The sequence below is a fragment of the Gigantopelta aegis genome, chromosome 6 (assembly GCF_016097555.1).
Source record: "Gigantopelta aegis isolate Gae_Host chromosome 6, Gae_host_genome, whole genome shotgun sequence".
NCBI classification, from domain to species: Eukaryota; Metazoa; Mollusca; class Gastropoda; order Neomphalida; family Peltospiridae; genus Gigantopelta; species Gigantopelta aegis.
This window is the reverse complement of record NC_054704.1, coordinates 22111320-22135095: the sequence shown is the minus strand read 5'-3', so window position 1 is coordinate 22135095 and position 23776 is coordinate 22111320. Positions and strand designations below refer to the sequence as shown.

General features: G+C 35.6%; 1 protein-coding gene across 2 annotated transcripts; it reads right to left on the bottom strand.

The window, feature by feature from the left end:
- Positions 1–317: 317 nt before the first annotated feature.
- Positions 318–17933, bottom strand: LOC121375170 (ribosome production factor 1-like). Of its 2 annotated transcripts, XM_041502448.1 has the most exons (9): positions 17636–17933; positions 9594–9650; positions 8874–8954; positions 4988–5083; positions 4092–4245; positions 3080–3162; positions 2456–2634; positions 863–989; positions 318–449 (listed from the first exon to the last, which is right to left on the bottom strand). In XM_041502448.1, the coding sequence occupies exons 1-9, from the start codon at positions 17804–17806 to the stop codon at positions 408–410; spliced, it is 990 nt and encodes a 329-aa protein (XP_041358382.1). In that variant the 5' UTR covers positions 17807–17933; the 3' UTR covers positions 318–407. The 2 variants fall into 2 exon arrangements, with proteins under 2 accessions (XP_041358382.1, XP_041358380.1); XM_041502446.1 differs by having other exon boundaries at positions 318–989.
- Positions 17934–23776: the final 5843 nt, after the last annotated feature.

Here is a 23776-nt window from a genome sequence, read left to right as displayed (position 1 = left end):
CATGGGTGGTAAACAGTGAATGTCTGCAACTTTAGTTTGCACTGAATATTCTTGTATCTCTTGCCTCTCCTCCTACCCACCCCAAAGAGGTATTGTGGATAGAACAAAACAATTTAGGTTTGAGAATTGAAAACATGTGCAACCCTTTATGGGTTATGCAACAATATTTAGGTAACCAATTTTCTTTTCGCATAATCCATTATGTCCATGTAAATGGTGCCCTAACTTTTGCACAAATGAAATGATCGTTCCTGCAATTTTCAATCCTGAATTTTTTATTTTTTTAAATTCTAAAACCATTAGAACAATTCAATTTCGATGTTGAACAGATTACTTTTATTTTTTAATCATTCTTTGATCACACACATGATGTTTGTTTTATATACAAGTCTTATTATGCCACTTGACTACAAGAAGAATTTTCTGCGGCTTGTTTCCATTTCATGTCGCTGAAATAAATAAGAAAAAATATGTATATAAAAAAAGAATTAAGAAACAAGTATCGAAGTACATGTTATAAACCTCAAAGATATGAATATTTCAAAATGTGTTTTAGAAATGGGAATAAATTTGTTGGCTCTTAATCTAATTGCATTCCTAACGAGAACCTAAAGAATATTATTATTATGTTATGTCATACATTGTACCACCAAAATCAAGTGCTGAATGGTAACACTGTTTTTTGTTACAGTTGTCTATTTCTTTTATACTAGAACAAGATGGTGTGATAAATTTCAAAACTATAAATTTCACTGGTTACCTGAAAACCTGGAATGGGGCTTTCAGATAACATTGTATCAAATGTGTAGACATGAGATGATGCAGAGATTAACCAGAACTGTAAAACATAGCAATATCTCACCTTGTGTATCCACTCGTATTCTCCAAACTTTGAATCAAACGTTCCTTTCTGTAATGATCTCAGTTTGAGTGTGAAACGAGGCCCAAGTTCCTGAATTCCAACCTTTTTAGCATTTCTAAATATATATCTGTGAAAAGAAGAATCAGATTACATATTACTAAATTACAGTTCCTGTATAAATTGTGAATAAAAATATTACTTTTGAAATTTTTTTAATTTGTAATTGTTCTCCAAGACAACAAAGATCCACCAGCGATAGATATGAGCCAAATTTTTCATTAGGCCACCAGACAAGTACACTGAGAAATCTACCAGCAATATTTTCCAAATAAATGTTATGTTTTATTCAAGTACAAGGACCGCATTTTTGTTTGCTCAAAATGAAATTACATTGAAAATGTTTACCATTGAGGTACATTTTGCTTGTCCAAGCAGATTTTTACATGTCAGGACAAAACAGACAAGTGGTTATTTCAAACACTGTCCACCTACTGCCATTCCACATCGCGCCCCCCCCCCCCCCCCCCCATACACACATAAATACATAAAGAGAAGAATATAATTATTTGTAAAAAAACATGCATGGACTTAACAACAAAACAAATAGTCAACTGGATTCATGTTGGTTAGAAACAAAAGATAATGCAGATTACAAGTCAGGATAGACTATTGGACATTGGTAAGGTTTAAATAAGCGATTAAAACTTGTCGGACTCATCAAATATAATTTAATTTTAACACCCACTAAGCAGAGTGTTTGCTTTCACTACCTACCACCTACTAATGAACATACTGTTAAGCATTAAAAAAAAAAGAAAAACAAAAAAAGATTTACATGCAGAGTAATCCCCCCCCCCCCCACCTTCTGCATGCAGCAAACTGTATTACAAGATAAAGGGCTGAATTTACAAAGCCTGTTTACCCATCATGGACAAAACAATGGCGAAGTCAAAGGTTGTGCCCACGACAGGCGTGCTTGAACAGTTCTGATGGAAGCATACAAAACTTTACCCACACCCATAAGCTTGTTTATATCTTACACTGTGTTCCTTTAGAAAAACAGGTTTCGTAAATTCGGGCCAAAATGTCTAAATAATGTATACCAGGCTTAAGTGTAAAGTTAAAGATTGTTTTTGTTTAATGACATCACTAGAGCACATTGATTTACTAATCATCGACTATTTGATGTCAAGCATTTGGTAATTTGAACATATAATCTTAGAGAGCAAACCCACAACATTTTTCAATTAGTAGCAATATATATTTTATATGAACCATCCCACAGACTGGATAGCAGATACCATGGCTTTTGATATACCAGTCGTAGTGCACTGGCTAGAGTGAGAAATACCTAATGTGCCCTCCGATGGGGATCGATCCTTGATTGACCGCACATCAGGCAAGCACTTTACCACTGGGCTACAGCATAAGTGTAAAATCTACTAGATAAAGAGTAATTGGGTTACTTGCCCCTATCCATTGTGATATTTTTTTAAATAGCCCTGATATGAATAGCAGTAAAGGTGCGATATTGGTGATGTTTGTTCCTTAGCAACAAAGTGTATAGATAACCAGCACCATAAATGCAATTACCTGTGATGTCTGAAAAATATGAAGTCTCTCTGGTTGTGAAAGGTACACACTCTTCGCCCATGGAACTGCGGGTCATGAGGAAACAATGTGGCCAGCAAACGGCCCACACTGTGACCCAGTCTTGTGTTGAAATTATTGAGAATCACCTCTGGATAATGTGATGACATGCGACCAACTCTCTGTAACAACAATAACTAGATATTAAGTAAATATGTCATGCACCATCAACCGGTATGTGCTATCAATAGATCACGCTGCATCATCAATGGATCCATTATTAGTGTACCCAGTGACATGTATACTACTGCTAATCAAGTGAGATATAAAATATATATTGAAATTCATGTTCAAAGAAACAATTAGGCCAGCAAATTTTGTACGAATGATCCACACGGAGAATTCATGAGTGTAGTCCAGATGTTAAATACGATAGATATAAAACAGATTTCACATTCAAGGAGGACTGTTCAAATGTCCAGTATACACGAAGTGCCAGATTACAAAGATTTCATCCAAGCATTTGAAAATGACCAATACGTAATTCCAATTCCATAAAACAATATTTCTAAAGACGTTCCTACAAACACAATCGATTTATGGTAATGTAATAATTAATAATAATACCTTGATTTCTGTTGAAAGCCTTACATTACTCATTTTGAAATGAGCTGTTGGACCGTCTGGTAAATGTGTAAACACTAATCCATCTAATCAAAATTAAGGTATAATAAATAAGGTTCTTTATTGGTACCTTAATAATACAGACTGTTTTATACAATATTTATGATACCCGAGCCATTATTTCTAGATTTCAACAAAGAATCCTCTGCCTGTCAAATATTTCTGTTTGAAATGAAGAATATTAAAACAATTTACATTCTATTTAATACCATATAATATATAACTTCCCATTTATAACCAAACAAGCTATGTACCTGTTCAAATCAAATTGGCATCTCAAATGTTACTAAACAAATTCTACTAACCCCCACCCCCAACTCTGTTTATTTAGACACACTGCATGGTACAAAAGTAAACTATTTTTATTATTAAGCTGATTTATGTCATGAATACAATCAATCAACAGATTTTTACATAAGCTAAAGGTTACATGTATATAAAACTATAGCAAGAAAAGACTTATCTTCTCTCATTGTTATATTTATTGTGTACAAAGCCAAAAAAAGGGTGCAAAAAGTTACTGTCGTCGACCTTGGCTACGGTACTACTAAACTGATCATTGTAATGGCCCATTGTGAAGCCGTGGGTTCACTATATTGATTTCTCTCTCACTAACCACTAACAATTTCAGGGGTGTAGCGTGATCTGGACCTGGAGGGAGTTCGAATATGAACCAAGTGGACCCTTTTTCTATTTTGTTTTTGCACCACCAGAAACTTCACATGTATAAACCTGTATGTTTTAGTTCTGAAAGTGGACCATTTGATTCAGCGGGTCATCTGACCCCCCCCCCCCCCCCCCCCAGCCTATGCCCCTGGATTTACCCAGATAGTTAAAGTGTGTACCCCATGATAATGTGCTTGAACTTTAATTGGATATAAGCATGAAAATAATGCAATGAAAATGATTTCCTTCTGCAGTAGTGAAAAGCATACAGGTACTAGAGGAAGGATACTAGGTGTTTTTCTATCCTCGTTGACGACTAGCAGATCTGTGAAGTCTCGAGCCACTGCCTGTGGAATAATCTTCTTCAAATCAAGACCCCGCCTGTATTTTATCACAGATGTTGGAAATACTTGCTTGAGTTCCTTGCAAAATTTATTGGTGCGCTGAAAAAAAAAAAAGAACAAGATACAAAACTAATTCTTTCCAATAGACTCACCTTCTCTCGTTTTTAATCATCACCAGTTGGTACACACCAAAAAAATAAAAAAATAAAGGAAACAAGCATTCTGAGTACTGCTATTTAAAGCAATACATGTCCCCTACCAGGCATAAACAAATCATTGTATCTCCTAAATTCATGGGCCATAACTCTGTGAAAAATAGGTAAATCACTATGAAAGTTAAACTTGATATGTAACTACATGATAAAGCTATATACAAAATTTCATCTCAATATCTTTGAGCATTGCAAAAAAGTCTGGAAGTTCAAGGGCCATAACTGTCAAAAATGGATAAAATCGCCATGAATGTTAAAATTTAATCTGTAACAGTAATGAAAAAGCTATACATAACATTTCAGCTCAATATCTCAAAGCACTGAAAAACCCCATCTGGAAAATTATATAAAAGGGCAGAGATGAAACCTATAGTCCTCTCCTGTTCGAGCAATAGGGGACTAAAAAAATAAACAAATCATAAAATAAAGGTCTCCTTCATTATAACCAAAGCAGTCCAGTATAACCTACATATATAACAAGTCATTAAAAACTTAAGACCTAACTTTGACACAAAACTGTAAAAATTAATATACTCTTATTGATCATACAATTTTCATTAGGTTGTATATTCTAAACAACTTGTTTAAATAGGTAATTTATAACGAATAATAAGGCAGTATTAACATACTAGACATGGTCTGTCTGTTGTGGTTATTAAAATCTTGGGTGTTGTCTGTCGATTGAAGTATGATGACAATTCATCTTGAGCTTCATCCTTAAGGACCTGTTAAAACAACCAAACAGAAACGATATGATAGTAATCGCTAGTTTTATACATGTATTTAAGTCATCTTTATGGGCTTAAATTAAAATATGTAGCCAAAGAGAGATTATTAGACTATGGCTGAGAGATAAATTACAATTAGTTATCTGAAGAGATAATAGGATCAGTGAAAACTGATGGCAGTTGATTTCCTCACTGTCCACTTTACTATGGATATAACTAAGTTACACAAAACAGCCATAGCTATAAAAAAGAATGGTGCTCTAATTTTGTGAAACAAATATTCCTTTCCTTATTTGTTAAATAATTTATTAATCTCTAGCAAATGTTTACTCAGTATTAATTAAAGCAAATAAATAAAACCATGTTATAATAAGGCCTAAGATAATTAAAACAATTTGGTATGGATGTCCTGCATTATACTATTGTTTAATAGTTAATGTCTGTACCAGCAGCACTACTTATGACTGTGTTTATATTATATTTTGAATTAATGAATGGATGTTTAACAACACCCCAGCACAAAAATACACATCGGCTGTTGGGAGTCCAACAATTAAGACTTGAACGCAATTATTTGTTGGTTCATGCAAGTATGAACCAAAAAAACCGATGTGCACACTGCATGGCTGTGTGTTTGTGGGGGTTATAAAACAGTATGCACATTGTTTTTTTGGTTCATACTTGTATGAAAAAACAATTGTGGTCAAATCTTATACATGTAATTAAATTTATAGACATAATTTAACAATAAATTTCTCGCCTGTAGTATTGTTTGTTTAAACTTCATGTCCCGTAAGAATGTAAATTTTCATTCACTATTATTTTAAACAGGTGATTGATAAATGATGTCATTTGGAAAATGATGCAATTTTGGTAAGCGACATCAGTTTCGCTAGTCTTAGCTGTTTGCATTTTGATGGTTTGTTTAGTTATGTTTGAAGGATTTGTCCAATTTGTGTTTAGTTTATACAAGTATTTCATGAATGTGCATGAAGGGAACATGTCAAACATATACACTGTCATGGGAACCGTTTAATTTCCGTCAACAGCTGTAGAAGAACGCTTACAAGTAACTTTCAGGTGTGAACTTTCCTACATTTCTTTGGCCACTGACTGAGTCTCATTACATTAGCAATGGCTTTCCATCAATGCTTATATGTCTACTCTGCTATAGTTTTCTCCATTAATTTATCGTAATAAAAAGTGCACTATTACATGGAATCGGTGTCACAATTTTATTGCTTTTTGTATCTTTCATGTGTGCTTTCTTCAAAATATCTAATTATGGTTGTCTGAATAATCCGGCTAGTTACAGAAAAGTAGTGCAAGTCGCGGGGAAGGGGTAGGTGTGGCTTACATTTTTTCGATTCATCAAGACTTGAATGCAAAAAAGTAAACACCTGTGGACCAATCAGATTGCCGTAAAGTGTATAGATGCAAACAAAATTTAATTATAGGTATGTGAATAGGATTAAATGAAAAGTAAAACATTTATATATATATATCATTATGTATATAAAAAAAACCCTGAAACCCCCCCCCCCCCCCCCCCAGTGTAAAGAGCTGTGGGTAAGAGCACAATATAATAGAATATATTGACACAAATATTAAAAAAGGTATATTTTAAAACTTTGTATAAAAAGTCAAGTACATGTATCCTCGTTTAATCAAAAACCGTACGACTAAGAGGAAATGGCTGGTGCGCATGCTCAGTCATGTCAGGCTATCAATTTAACGACATTAATGTTTACCTTGATCAATTTAGAAATAAAATGTATAAAAAGGTAAGTACATACTCACAAGTTATCTCTGTTCCATCACGAATTGCACCAGGTGGTAAGAAAACGTCATTTTAAAAGCATTATCGAAAACCGTACTATGACGTTATCAACGTAATGGCAACAAAACAAAATTCGCTTTTCACCTCGAAAACAGTCACGTGACCTGAAAGTGGCTATTCGGAAGTGACCATCATTACTCAATCGGCAGTGCTAGCAGACGTGTTTGGTTTTGTGGATTCCGTCATGCACCTGTTACTGTTTAGGCATGCATTTGCATTGCATTCAGTAAGATTCCAGGGCACAAATTAACTGTAATAATAAGTTTCATTGTGCATAAAACTTATTCTTACCTTTTTTTCCGCATTTTTAAGGAAATTTGTTTGAAGTGTACTTTCTTCACAAGAAGTTGTTGTCGTGTCAACGATCGAACATGGACAGACATTACAAAATACCCGGAAGTAAAATAATACGGTTTTCGATTTCGTACGGTTTTCGATAAGGCGTATCATAAAATATTGTTTGTTTCCGGTTACCCGACTGACCCTAATTTGAACCTGCCGACCATAAAACTTTTTTTGTATATCCAAAAATGTTTTTTTAATATAACAACAATTTCCATGAAAACATTCCAAAACTATCACAATCACTAATTTGGTGTCATTTAGGGGATAACCATACTGTGTTTTCCGATTTGCGGACGTATATCGGTGGTTTTACTGTCGCAAATTTAGTTTTATTGGCGATCCGTTAGCCACGAAATGTTTTCACAATTGATTGATGGAGTTATTTCCCTTCAAATTGAAGTTCGGTAACTTTCGTGAGATATCGGGCAAAGAGTCGGAAAATTGTTTTCACAAATATATGCGATCTTTTCCGATTTACTCTACATCTAGCGTAGCGAGGTATTCCGATTAATAATAATAATAATGATAATAATAACTATATTTAATGATTTACTCCAGCTACAAACTGGCCTTGTAGAAATTTAGTGACCTTCCGATAAACTAGGGGAGGGAATGTTTACCGATACTGATGGAGTTTACTGCCAAATCAAATGATTAAATATGTCAGTAAGATCTCGATGCGTTTCCTTATTTTTTTGTAAGTGGTCACTGGGAACTTTCCTTTTTTTAAATTAAGTTATGAAATAGATAAAGAAAAGAAAATGGCCATAAGGTTTTTGTCCTTTTGAAAATTGTATAAAATGGAAAAAAAACCCACCTTATATTTAAAACTGCACATAAAATATGCCCCCAAAACGTCACTTTACCATGCCATACTTCATTTCTAGGGAAAACACTGTGATGAATGATATTGTTGGTTTGCATGATGCATTTCTATACATGCAGAGGATATTTTGGATACCGGTAGTCAACACCTTTATTTAATATCCATAAATAAAATTATTTTCCAAAATAAAATGTTTTTCCTACCTACCCTATATTTTTCCAGCATGTAATAGGAAACAAGCAAAAAAAAATTTCCCAGCCTAATTGGCGATATATAAAACTACACTCAGGGCTTCTAGATTATGGTAGTCCCACTCCCATGGCTAGTGATATTCAATGTTGGGCTAGTAAATAACTACTATTGCCATGCCCAATGGCTAGTGAAAACAAATTGTCAAATATTTCAGTTAATTTTATTTTAAAATGAATATGAATATCCTACCCCACCCTAACCCACCACTGTTAGTGTTTTTAAACTCTATCTCACTCTTTGGTGACATATCCAATTATTACTATTATTTAGTAAAATTGTATTAACTTAAAGTAAAGTAAGGCTAGTGAATTTTTAATTGTGGTTAGTAAATTTTAAAAATCACTGATCCCATGGCTAGTGGACTTTATAAAAATTCTAGAAGCCCTGTACACTGTACAGTGTCAAGCAATAATTATTCATAGCTTAAAGGTACATTCTAAAAAGTTACTTATAACACACTGCCATTTGAAGAATTGTCTAAACAAGTTTGAGATATTTAACTAATTTGGGGTAATGTGTTTTACCTCCTCATCCTGTGGATTCACCATTGTCTCATCAGATACTCTCATATTTTCTAGAGTTTTGGGAATCTGTTTCGGAGGTGCCTACAAAAGAAGTATACAATATAAATACCTGTACAACATGAATATATCTGACAATATTAATATAAAATACACCACATCAATAAAAAGACAAAACAGGAACAGAGCGTGCTGCATGTTACGTAATAAAAATGCATTCATATTACCCTATTTTTCTCTTCAAACTGAGTGTCTGACAAAACTATTTTGTACATGTATATGTATGTTACCTAGGATGTCACAATGAACATTTCTATATACACAACATGTACAGTATCGTTACTTAATGACATACATGTAGCATGGATTTGTGTAAGTCAAGCCTTGAGCTGGATCATTTAAACCCTAAAATTTTCTTTCCAATACATGTACTTTAATTATTTTACAGCAAAGCAGGGATGAAAAAATGTAACAGTCGCCTGATCGCTCCAAGCAATTGAAAATAATTTGTGGGCAATTCAAATTCCTAAATGCATCAATTGTTTTGTCAGTCATGCAAGTAGCAATATTCAGTGAATTCATGTTTAGTACCTCAAAATCAAATGTGTTCTTGTATAATATATATTTTAGATAATAAGGTGCGTTTTTTTGCATTATACAATTAATTTGAGAAAACAACCGTGACAACACTTGCATAAGCGCAAACCCTGACATGATAATCACCTTATCTCCCATTGCTTTGGCTTCCTTTTGCTTCTTCTTTTTTTCTGCATTCTTTATCTACAGGTATAAAAAGAAATACAAAAATGAATAAATACAATGTCAACATAACTATATGTCCTTCATTTGCACTTGTAGGGCTACATGTAGTATCACTCATCAATTCTAAAACAATTTTAAAAATTGGTGAAATAATTATATATATATATACTAATGAAAAATATTTTATTAAAAATTTCATATATATACATAATTTTCCGAAATGTTTTGCTCATCCTTGAAAGCCTTCTTGTTTTGGATACATGTACATATAGGCCTATCAATTCAGATACAGAGTTTAAAATTAACAGGGCTTTAGATCTCACTAATCTGGACACAACATATATTTTTTAGTGTTCTGAGCATAGCGAAATCTTTAAGGAGCACATTTACATTTTAATATTGAGGATCTGAAATTGAAATTGATGTAAATATTCAGAACTCTATTTTGTGTTTATTTCAAGCTAGTTTAGGCTTAACATTTAAATAGATTTTGAGATGAAATTGTTTTGTAATCGATATGTTTATAGTTATTTTGGGCACGTCATTTACCATTGTGACTTAGATGCAATCTAAAGCCCAGGCTAATTTGAAAATACATGTACTGTATGTACTATCACATTTTGGTTGTTTTGCAATAATTTGAAACCTGAATATAGCTAGATTTTCTCATCAAATAGAGTATATATATATAATATAGTGGGGGGATATATATTTTACATGGGTCACTTCATTCAGAAGCTGGTCAACTTGCCCCTTACCAACTCGCCCCAGCAGTTGGTCAACTCACCCCAATCACACTTTACTGTCCATAATTGTGAAGATATTCATATGTATACATGTAGTCGTCCACTACTATGGTGTATATATTTCATGCCAGAACATGCACTGGGGTTCAAAGGCGTGAATTGTTGTACGTGGTAAAAAAAAATCGAGCAATGAACAATGATTAAACTGCTTTGATCTGCTGTACTAACCAAACCGTATAAAAGTTGGTGCTACTAATTATCAGTTAACCAACCCAGCACCAATTATCAGTTAACCAACCCAAAGTGTTTGAAAAATGTAAAATATTTATCAATACACACATGCCAAGCTTGCATGAATGATGACTGCAACGTTCACTGATTGGTGCTTTGCCGTCACAAAATGTTGATCCTCAAGACAGTATCATCTGTCTAGACTGTCTTCAATCTCAAAGTTTGTAAACTAATTAAGGAAATAATTAGGGATACAGACTTATATTTTTATAAAAAACAAAAAAACAAAAAACCTTTAAAGGAGGTTTGACAGTTCATTGTAATATCTTAACTTTGTAAATGTTAACATACCATCAATTAATCAATTAATGAATTATATACTCGTCAAAAAAAGTAGGGGAACTTTAATAAGAATTTACAATTGCAAAAATTGTAAGGTACATGTATATTAGCTGTGGGGAATGGTTATATGATAATAGTGAATTAATTGGGCAAACATTACAACTGGTAGTTCAGTATTACAGTAGTTTTTATGACCACCAAAGATCTTGAAGGATGATTGGGGTCAAAAGTGAAATTTGAAAGTTAACTTTTTTTTATCAGTAAATTGCAAATTCAAACAATAAAAATGATTTTAAACAAAACAATAACAACTGTATGATCAACAGAATGAAAACGATTGACAGAAATAATGTTCCACAGTGATCAATTGACCTTCCTGGAAATTATCAAAACTGAGAATGACACCCCACGCACGTGTACAGGGCAACTGCGTGATGCACATGCAAACTATGAAATGTGCTTCGGTGTGTTGATAAACAGACCTGAACATAAACGTATGTTCGGTCTAATAGTTGATATTAATACTTCAGGTTCCCCTACTTTTTTTGAAGAGTATATAATAAGTTACTTAAGACAAACTGAAAAAAAATCAAACTGTACCAAACAATAATCATATTAATTAAAAGATTATTGGTAATTAATTCGATATTAAGACCACCCCAATATGGGTGCATATGCAGAAAATGTTGCAGGGGGTTGTAGACTGGTAAACAAACATTTCTGGATCTAGTAAAATTGGATTGGCCATTGGGGCGAGTTGACTAAATGCTGAGGCAAGCTGCAGGCCTGCGCAAATTTAAAATTTTCATAACCTGAAAAGGGGTTATGCCAAAAGCTTTTGCATAACCTATTTTGGTTTACATAATTAATTTTTTTTTTTACTAAATTTTGAAAAACAACAGAGTGGCAATTGTAAGTAAAAAGTATATGTATACAAATGTTTAAGATATTTAAAAATAATAATGATTAAAGCCGCACACCCTAGTTCCATCCAGCGAAAATAAATTATAATTTGGTTAATCTACAAACCTGTAACACACGTAGATCACGTTTTTATCAAATGGAGTGAAAAAGCAGGTTTTATATCGATAAATACCATGTCCCAATTGCTTGAAATAATTTTGAAAGTTAGTATTCTGATGTCACCGGTAGATGTCGCTCGAAGCACAACAATGCCTACGTCACGACAAATTTCACAGACTTGGGGTGCGTTCCTTTCACCTCTCCTGGACATGTTCCAACTGTTCTGTCCTGGTTGTATCCCCTCTCCAGATATTGTAAGACTTAGCAAAATTATTGGTTTTAAGGGTTTGTAACGTTTTGTATTGAGACACTTACTTGTCTGAACTTTATTGTTACTGAAAATGTTCACGAACTGTGAAGAAATATCTCACAAATGAACAACAAGCAAACGACAACAAATCGGATGTTGATTGCGCGAACCGTGCACGAGAAAACAAACCGAACCAAAATGATAACGGTCACGTGGTATACCAATGTCTGTGACGTTTACACAGGAAGATTCCCTCTAAAAATAGATTGGACCTCGCTTGCTTAACGGTTTTTTCTCGAGTGCGCGCGGCATTTTAAGAAATAAAAAAAAATGCTTTTCGTGGACTACAAACATCAGGATTACCAGGATTACCAAAAAACACTTCAGGTGAATGGAAATGTGTATTCTAAATAATAAAATGTAAGTAAAGTGCAATTTTATTTGTGTAAAAATGGGTTTAATAGCGAAAAACAACACCGTAATGGTTAACAACTAGCCGTAACTAGGGCGTGTCCCTTTAAGACTATTGCAATAAATTACCAAAATATAGTGAATGTCAGGCTTGACCTATTATATAAAACACATCATCATGTGTGCATATAACTATGTGTGAATAAATAAGAATTCACTGCAAGGCAATCGCTTACCATTATTTACCGGCCTCGGTGGCGTTGTGGTAGGCCATCGGTCTACAGGCTGGTAGGTACTGGGTTCGGATCCCAGTCGAGGCATGGGATTTTTAATCCAGATACCGACTCCAAACCCTGAGTGAGTGCTCTGCAAGGCTCAATGGGTAGGTGTAAACCACTTGCACCGACCAGTGATCCATAACTGGTTCAACAAAGGAAATGGTTTGTGCTATCCTGCCTGTAGGAAGCGCAAATAAAAGATCCCTTGCTGCTAATCGGAAGAGTAACCCATGAAGTGGTGACAGCGGGTTTCCTCTCAAAATATGTGTGGTCCTTAACCATATGTCTGATGCCATATAACCATAAATAAAATGATTTGAGTGCGTCGTTACATAAAACATTTCTTTCTTTCTCTTACCATTAATTTTATAATATTAGTCTTTTATGTGTATATAATATGTCATGGCATTCAGTCCTGAGTGGGAAACTAGGTGCCATCTTCCTCACCTGAGGAACAGTGGATACTGATACTGTCACTGCCATATCATCCTATTATCACTGTCACTACCCGATTCGGAATTACAGTTAATACTAGGGTCACTGTGACCCTGATTTACCCTGGTTGCTGATCCAGTTTGAGACTGTAATGACCATCACAATATCGCCATTTTTGATTGGTTAAATTCGGCTATAACCGTAATAACGCCTTCTAACAACCAATGGAAATGCACCTATTTTGCAAGATATTTATACAAACTTGACTGGTTACGTTATGAGCTACGAAAAAGCACTGCATCGGGAACAAGTCTAATGTTTCTACTCGCGATAAAGATATGTTGGTACATTGCCGGGACTAATCTAGTGTTTTCCCTAGCTTGTTTTAGCATGGTGCAGCACCATGTCTCAATAGTCTAACACCATCTTGCCTTTATCAGCACCATGCTGCCCTGAGATTAAACAAGCCCTTTTCACTAATTAATTCTAAAATTGCCTTTATAAAACATCAAAAAAGGTACTATTATTAATTAATAAAATATGCCTTTTATATCTTTTGCCATTCATTTATTAAAGCAAGCACATAAATTACATTAATGTTTATTTCAATTAATTTTTGTGTATTTTTAATGAAAAATAAGTGCCCCGAAAATGGTGAAAATGCCCCAAAAGTGTTTGGTCTACCATGCCTTGTCAAATTTCTAGGGATATCACTATAATCATTCAGTAAATTTTACATGAATGGTAAATCCGTTTTATTTGGCATAACCGAAACGGTTGTTCGTGCAAGTTGTGCAGGCCTGGAGCTGACTAAACAGTTTGGGGCGAGTTGTCCGTCCGCTAGGGTGAGTTGACCAGCCTTCCTTCATTCTACAATGAGTCAATGATAACTGGTCACTAAAATCAGGGGTGCACAAATCGGTTGTCCGCGCAACCGGGACAACCAAAATATGTTGCGGGCAACCATTCTTTGTCAAACAGTTGCCCTGACGGGCAACCAAGAAAATCATAAAACAAGTAAAATGAAAAACAAAACTTCCCGACACTTGGACAGTAACAGGCAATTCAAAAGTATTGAAACTAATAACTTGACTGACAGGCAATATAAATATCCACCCTAACGCTGCCATCCACTCAGCGTCCACCGTGCATGATTTTGACGAGTTCAATGCAGACAGATATGTTTCAGAATGGTGGCTATTAGCAAAGGACACAAGACATGTGAAAGGCCACAAACTACACCAACAAGCATCCAGTTCTGAGCTTAAAATTTGGCTAAGCCATTTTCTATCTTCCGATGTGAACAATCGGTTACATAATCTATCCGAAACCTAACATATAATAATAATACCAAATATTAACAGGGATCTGATAACGAGAAGCGGTGTCATCAAGAATTCAGCATAACAATGTTTGCTTATTTTAATAATCACAGTTATTAATTTTAAAGTAAACATGTATGCAAGAAAAGTCAGAAAAATCTGTAGCGTGTTATTTTAACTCTGTAAAGTCTTTGAGCCAAAGTAATAAAAACGGACCGAAATTGCTTGTCAGTTTCAATACACATGCTAGTTCAGGGCCAAAGACAAGTAGGCTAGGGCCGAGTTCAGGTAGACCGAGCAAAACAAAAATGTCCGCTAAACTGGTTTATGCGCTTCACATTAAACCCAATGTCCACGTCGGGAACCAATTGCATAGTTCGCGAACGTTTGGAAAACGTTCGTTGGCTGTTCTCAGTGTGCATATAGGTCACGCTTGACAGTCAGCCGAGACTTGCACATGTCAAAAGACATTGTTGTAGACATTAAACAATACGATTACACGCAAGTAAATCTCGATGTAAATTTGTGAGAAAAAACCCCACCACCAAATAGTTGTTCGCATTAATGAATACTTACCCGGTAATTGCTGTTTCGTTTGTTTATTTCCGTTGTCTTTGTTAATTTCGCACTCATGCATTTCGCGATTGCGGGAAAGGAACATGCAGTATTTATACAAATTGCGGTTAAACGTACACTGAATACAATTAGTTTACAATAATCATGATATTTGTTAGATAAAATATATAAATTTGTTAGATTTTAAAAAGACCGTAAAATTTGAATTCATTATCTTTTTAATCAAAACCTTTTGACGTAAATGGATAGTTGTCATAACGTGAAGTCAGCATTCTCAAAGCTACGTATTTTACAAGCTGAAATCAACAAGCATTTAACACGACGTGGAAATCAACAAAATGGTGCAAATTACGAAATTGTTTGGGTGTGGAATAGATGGGTTATTTTAAAATACAATTAAAAGCAGTTCAAACCAAAATAAAGATTGCTATTTTACAGAAATAATGAGCACTGTTTAAAAAAATAAGAAGAGTATTGGCTCTCAGATTTTTATTAATGCCTTAGGCCTTAGAATTTTGGGTGTGTTTGCAGAGGGCATTGGCTTCCAACTCTGCATATCTCCCCTCACCCACTGAAAAATCAAAGTAATATATTAAAGCTGCACGCCCTAGTTCCATCCAGCGAAAATAAATTATAATTTGGTTAATCTACAAACCTGTAACACACTTAGATCACGTTTTTATCAAATGGAGCGAAAAAGCAGGTTTTATATCGATAAATAATATGGGAATCCCCATGTCCCAATTGCTTGAAATAATTTTGAAAGTTAGTATTCTGATGTCACCGGTAGATGTCGCTCGAAGCACAACAATGCCTACGTCACGACAAATTTCACAGAGTGCGCACAGACTTGGGGTGCGTTCCTTTCACCTCTCCTGGACATGTTCCAACTGTTCTGTCCTGGTTGTATTCCCTCTCCAGATATCGTAAGACTTAGAAAAATTATTGGTTTTAAGGGTTTGTAACATTTTGTATTGAGATACTTACTTGTCTGAACTTTATTGTTACTGAAAATGTTCACGAACTATGAAGAAAAATCTCACAAATGAACAACAAGCAAACGACAACAAATCGGATGTTGATTGCGCGAACCGTGCACGAGAAAACAAACCGAACCAAAATGATAACGGTCACGTGGTATACCAATGTCTGTGACATTGAAATGGGAATATCCCCTCTAAAAATAGATTAGACCTTGTCTGCTCAACATTTTTTTCTCAGAGGCCTGTGGCATTTTATGAAATACGAAAAATGCATTTTGTGGTATTACAAACACCAGGATTACCAAAAAACACTTCAGGTGAATGGAAATGTATATTCTAAATAATAATAAACGGTAAGTAAAGTGCAATTTTATTTGTGAAAAAATGGGTTTAATAGTGAAAAACAACGGTGTAATGGTTAACAACTTGGGCGTGTCCCTTTAACTGCCCCTACCCCCATTGCTGTCTTTGATTTTGATTGGGGATAATTTTGTTATTCAGATGTATTCCAGTTTATACATAATTAGCTGAAAAAGATACAAGTTTTATATTCATATATAAATACTCTATACAGTACTACACAAAACAATTTTGGCTAAAACATTTTCATTATGGCAAATAAAAATCCCATTTGGCAGTTTTTTTGGCAACAGGTATTTTTAATCTTGGATGAGCTCTGAGTTCATCAAGTATTATGACTGTGACAGCCCAAGCAAGATTGAACCACCTCTGTGGATCCATTCAGCTAATTGGGTTGTTTCTCGTTCCAACCAGTGCACAAAAACCGGACAAAGGCTGTGGTATGTGCCTTCCTGTCTGTGGGAAAGTGCATATAAACGATCCCTTGCTGCATTAGGGAAAATGTAGTGGGTTTCCTCTGATGACTACGAGTCAGAATTACTAAATGTTTGACATCCAATAGCCGATGATTAATTAATCAGTGTGCTCCAGTGGTGTCGTTAAACAAAACAAACTTTTTTTCAGCCTAAGCGAAGATGAGCTGTAGATAAATAATGTTAAAAAAGAAATAAAACTAAACTGATAAGTAATGATAATAAAAACATTTTAAATTTCAGTTTCATTTTAAAGACAGTTCAAAATTATATTCATAAAACATTTTATGAAATATGTGGGCAACCAAGAGATGATGTTGGGCAACCAAACTTCAGCTACTGGTTGCCCACCGGGCAACTATCACAATTTCACATTTGTGCACCCCTGAAAATGCTTAAACTTAAAACTGGGACATCAACAAAATGCAATCCAGTGCAATCAGTTTAACGGAAATACTTCCAAACGTTCCAACATGATAACCCTAAACATAAGCCTGAATAAACTGAATGTTGGAAATGAAGCGTTCGGAAGTCTTGCCAGGTAACGGCAGGTTGTTACTTTACCACACTTACTTTTCTTTTTTGACGTTTCATTTCACGATACAGTTCCGTACGGCGTTGTTTATTTTTAATTGCAGATATGTTAGGTGTCGGTATAGTCTGAATAGGTTTAACATCTTCATTTTCTGTATCTTTTGGCTTTTTTGATCTTTTAGAAACCACGTTTTTACGTTTGGACTCCATTTTACTTATTCACAGAGAGCATAGACTGGTGATAAATTTGTATTTAAAATTCCCATTTAATTAATCAAAAGTATCTCAGAGAAAACAATTTGCCATTAAATGCTACAATTATGTACAGACTGGTTTCACAAATTGTCTTATTAATTGGGCGTAAATCAGACAGCTATAGATAACTATATTTGAAACAATGATTACTCCCAAATTAAAGGGAAGTAACTTGTATTTGGGTTTTCAGCTATATTGTTTTTCCCTATGCCGGCGAGAGCATCATCTTTTTGCAATGGAAAGTAAATTACAGTTCAGTGAAACTGAACCTATTTATCTTTTTTTTCTCATGGGGAAGCAATCGGGTGACATAATTTTTTGCGAGTCTTAATTCCTTATTTACATTTCTGTTATTTGTTCAACATATAGTATCCTATGTAATTAGGTGTAATATTTATCAGCTACAAGACAAGTAACCTAGAGCTTTTCATCTGTGACGCATGCAAGCGACACATTAACTAAACTTGGAAACATCTGTCTTCCCAAACACCGTAATTGATATACAATTGTAATTACACTAAAAGCGGAAGTTGTGCCAAGGGCCGTCATATTGGTTAGAAACAGTTTAACTTTTTAGAAAAGTAGATGTTAAAATAATAATAATAATAATAATAATTTTTTAAAATCTATAGGCTTAAAGCTGTTCACGGGCCTTCTTCTAAGATATGACGACAACCCTATTTAGCCCCAGGTATTTCTACTTGTTTCCATAAAAGTGCAGCCGACTTAACAAGCGATTTCCAAACCAAGCGACAGTGTTCGCGAGTGATGCGATCGATACTTCGTGATGAGTTACATTGACACGGAAGAGTATAGAATGACCTTATCCCTTAATGATTGTATGTACTCTTATATACGATGTCCGTTTCCAGTATATCAGTTGCAACCTGATCATAATGTTCCTCTTAGGACGAGTTTTCAAGTATGAAAATAATGTATATCCCAAGTCATTACAGTCCAGTAATCCACTTTGTCACCTTTGTTAATCCACAGAGAGACACTGCCGGACACAAATCTTTCGTTAGCATCGACAGACAAAAATCTTTCAGTCAGGAAGTTCGCAAACGTGAGACAATAACTAATGGAGCAGTCCCTTTTAATTGTGTTGAGAATATGAAGAATTCTTTTATTTTATAATTGATAACTTTCAAAGTAGTTTCAAACCTGAACGCAAAGACCATTAAAGGGACACGCCGTAGTTGTTAACCATTACGCCGTTGTTTTTCGCTATTAAACCCATTTTTTCACAAATAAAATTGCACTTTACTTACCGTTTATTATTTAGAATATACATTTCCATTCACCTGAAGTGTTTTTTGGTAATCCTGGTAATCCTGGTGTTTGTAATACCACAAAATGCATTTTTCGTATTTCATAAAATGCCACGGGCCTCTGAGAACAAACCGTTGAGCAGACAATGTCTAATCTATTTTTAGAGGGGATATTCCCATTTCAATGTCACAGACGTTGGTATACCACGTGACCGTTATCATTTTGGTTCGGTTTGTTTTCTCGTGCACGGTTCGCGCAATCAACATCCGATTTGTTGTCGTTTGCTTGTTGTTCATTTGTGAGATTTTTCTTCACAGTTCGTGAACATTTTCAGTAACAATAAAGTTCAGACAAGTAAGTATCTCAATACAAAACGTTACAAACCCTTAAAACCAATAATTTTGCTAAGTCTTACGATATCTGGAGAGGGAATACAACCAGGACAGAACAGTTGGAACATGTCCAGGAGAGGTGAAAGGAACGCACCCCAAGTCTGTGCGCACTCTGTGAAATTTGTCGTGACGTAGGCATTGTTGTGCTTCGAGCGACATCTACCGGTGACATCAGAATACTAACTTTCAAAATTATTTCAAGCAATTGGGACATGGGGATTCCCATATTATTTATCGATATAAAACCTGCTTTTTCGCTCCATTTGATAAAAACGTGATCTAAGTGTGTTACAGGTTTGTAGATTAACCAAATTATAATTTATTTTTGCTGGATGGAACTAGGGCGTGCGGCTTTAACATTTTAAATCACATCTTTGAACAACGAAAAAGTTAAAGTTTGTTTTGTTTAACGATACAACTAAAGCACATTGATAGATTTATTAATCATCGGTTATTGGATATCAAACATTTGATTATTTAGTCTTTGAGAAGAAACCTGCTACATTTTCCCATTAGTAGCAAGATATCTTTTATCCCACAAACAGGATAACACATACCACGACTTTTGATATACCAGTCGTGGTGCACTGGCTAGAGCGAGGAATATCCTAATAGGTCCACCAACGGGGATCGATCCTGGAATATAATTCAGTTTGAAAAACGAAGTCAAAAGAATGTTTTGACAATGTCGTGACTTCATGAGCCACTCTCACCTGTACGGCAGTTCAACAATAATATAAAACCAATGTAAATTTTGACATTTGATACCCCTATCCCCACCATGAAACGTTTTTGTAACACCGAGACCACTCTCCTCTCTAAAATTGTGTCATAATATTATGATGTAATTTGAACAATACTGGGGACAGGATTTGGCTCAGTTGGTTGAATGTTCGGCTGAGGTGCTTGCGTCGCATGATCGAACCACTCGGTTGTTCCACTCAACTGCTTCGTTTTTTTCTTATTCCAACCAAATGCACAACTAGGCAAAGGCTGTGTTATGTTTTTTCCTGTCTGTGGGAAGGTGCATATAAAAAATCCCTTGCTACTAATGGAAAAATATAGCGGGTTTTCTCTGATTACTACGTGTCAGAATGACCAAATGTTTAACATCCAATAGTCGATGATTAATTAATCAATCAATGTGCTCTAGTGGTGTCGTTAAACAAAACAAACTTCAGCTTTTCGATCAATATTAGATTAATATTAGACTTTCTATATGTACTTTGTTTGGTTTGATAATAAATACAGACCCGTAGCATGGTGGACATTATTTGGGGGGGGGGGGGGGGGGGGGGGGGGGATTGAATGAGCGCCGAAGACTCGAGGTATTTATTTATTTAATTTGGGGGGGGGGGGGGGGGGCGGGGGCATGATTCAAAGGTTATTTGCCCGTTACAGTAACTTTCGCCATTAATCTCGATCCGTTAGTCTCGATACAACTTTTAAATGCAGTCGAAATTTAAAGGATATCAAGAAAAAGCTAAAATTATTGGGGGGGGGGGGGGGGGGGGGGGGCTGATAAATACTAGATATAGAAAATCATCGTTAAAGAACAAAATAGTATTGTAATGACTGGCTACATTTTACTTTATAAATAGAAATGATGATGATGATGATGATAACTTGTTTAACGTGCCCATATACCACTAGGGTTTCGAACACGCCCATCCCGAGTCCGACCTCCGATAAGATCGGTGACCTGACTCGGGATGGGGGGGGGGGGGGGGGGGGGGGGAAGAGTTGAAAATGGGCAGAATTTTGAAAATAGCAATTAGTAAAAAAGTTAATAGAATAAATTTAAAAAAAACAAAACTTACATGCCAAAAAAAAAAAAAATTGACTGCTCGGCCGAATAATATTTATATAATTTGGAGCATTTTAGAAGGACGGTCCAAAATTAAATAAGAAAAAGAAGAGAGGATCGGACTATTTAATAATAATTTAAAAAAAAAGAGAGTAATTTCGACATAATCTTTTGAACGCAGATCTAAAAGTTTAAAGTCCGATTGATATGTCCACGTGAGTGGCCTCGTTAAGGCCGTTTGGGTGCACAGCTTATAGGGACGAGATGGGTTGCATCCCGTCAAGAAAACCCCTAGATTGACAGTCGATAGACGTTGAAGGTGTAGTGCTGTGCTGAAATACAGATCTTGAGAAGCCGGATCCGTCTGAACGAGAGAGCGTATCAGACTAGGGTATAGTCCAGTCGTCATGGGTTGGTATAGTGGTGCGGACGGGCCCGACTCCGGAGGATACGAGATGGTATCACTATAAAGCAAATAAAGTCTAGAAAAAGAGTAGTAGGGGCCGACCCCGCTTCCTATTTCTTCTTAGAGTGGGGCGGTCAATCTTCCAGTGCTGCTAGGACAGGCTCGGACATGTAGAGACTAAACGCGAACAACCGTGGCGTTCTGCAGAATGGCCGTCATACGAGTCACGAAAAAACAAGTCAACATAGTTAGACGGAGAAATGACGTGGAGGCGAGGAATCTCGCTAAAAAAGAATCCAACCTGGTGGTGCAGACTGTCGAAACGAGAAGCGTTCCAGCGTTCTATCAGTTCCAATGGCCGCATACATCCCAGTAGAAAACTGCATTTCGCTGACAAAAACAACAAAATTAAGGATCCCCAAGTCGAGCACATGAAAGCACGTGCAGTGTGCACCAGCGAAACAAACACGTCTTACCGCGTGGAGCTACAGACTGGGAAATGAATAGAAATGAGACAATTACTTTGAAAATATTACGTAACACTTTGGAATATCCCATGCAGTAACGTACCTTATCGTAAACCCTAGAACGTTACATAATTATTGAATGGGCCCTGTAGTAAAGCTGTCGGTCTGGAATCGATTCCTGTCGATAGGCCCACTGGGCTCTTTCTCGTTCCAGCCAGTACACCACGACTGGTATACCAAAGGCCGTGGTATGTGTTATCCTGTCTGTGGGATGGTGCATATAAGATATCTCTTGCTACTAATGGGAAAACGTTGCGGGTTTGCTCTCTAAGGCTATATCTCGAAATTACCAAATATTTAACATCCAATAGCCGATAATAAATAAATGTGCTCTAGCGGTGTCGTTAAGCAAAATAAACTGTACTTTTATCGTATTTTCCTGTGGAGGGGTGGGGGTGGGGTGGGGGTGTGAGGGTGAGGGGTGTGTGTGTGTGTGTGGGGGGGGGGGGGGGCGCCCACTTGCGTTCCAGCTAGACACGGCCAGAGTAACATCGATCAGAGACTGTTGGAAAGATGTGATAATGTTGTCTTCTTAAAGGGACATTCCTGAGTTTGCTGCAAGTTTAGAGACGTTATCAACTAACGGAGACTTTTTAACGATCGTAATTACATATCAAATATATTTTTATGCATAAAATATTAGTGGCTGTATATTAAATGTGTTTCTGATCGTTCTAATAGTTGTACTAGGTTAAATTTCATTTTATTTCCTAAAAAATCTAAAGACAAAATCCAGTTTGGGCTTTTTACAAATATTAAGACGACCAGAAACACATTGAATATACAGACACTGATATTCTAAACAAGAAAATATATTTAATATGTAAGTTTAATCGTAAAAATATTTTATTAGTCGGAAAGATCTTTCAATGCAGCAAACTCAGGAATGTCCCTTTAAACTATTATCACAGTGGTGACACGATGTGATCTGCTTGCCATCGCTATATTTCGTGACAGTGATGTACATTGCCATCTAATTACCCTCATAATACTATGTGGTAAAGCGCACGCCTGATGCGCGGTCGGTCTAGAATCGATCCCTGTCGGTGGGACCATTGGGCTATTTCTCGTTCCAGCCAGTGCACCGCGACTGGTATATCAAAGGCCGTGGTATATGCTATCCTGTCTGTGGGATGGTGCATATGAAATATCTCTTGCTACTAATGGAAAACTGTAGCGGGTTTTTGCTCTATGACTGTGTTAAAATGACTATATGTTTGACCTCTAATAGCCGATGATTAATAAATCAATGTGCTCAAAGGTGTCGTTAAAGAAAACAAAAAATCATAATACTGTATAACAAAGGTACACAAATAACACCTTTCAAATTCATTCATTTCAACTTATTTTCGTGCTTATATCCAATAAAGCAATCTAATTAAAATTAACATTCCAACACAGGCCCGACTGCTGTTCCTGTTGTTATTATCATCAGTTTAATTCTGCTTCGTTACTCATTATCAACTTTAGGGTTTTTTCCTCTTGTTCTTCTTGTTTTTTTTTTATTCTTCTTGTTCTTCT

What these genes read in the sequence shown, in the direction of transcription:
- LOC121375170 (XM_041502446.1), bottom strand. Translation starts at nt 17,806, where the DNA reads ATGGAGTCCAAACGTAAAAACGTGGTTTCTAAAAGATCAAAAAAGCCA. An exon ending in CCAAAGCAATGGGAGATAAG is followed by an intron (nt 8,955 to 9,593) that starts GTGATTATCATG and finishes CTTCTTTTGTAG; the next exon opens with GCACCTCCGAAACAGATTCC. An exon ending in TGAATCCACAGGATGAGGAG is followed by an intron (nt 5,084 to 8,873) that starts GTAAAACACATT and finishes TTGTTTTAACAG; the next exon opens with GTCCTTAAGGATGAAGCTCA.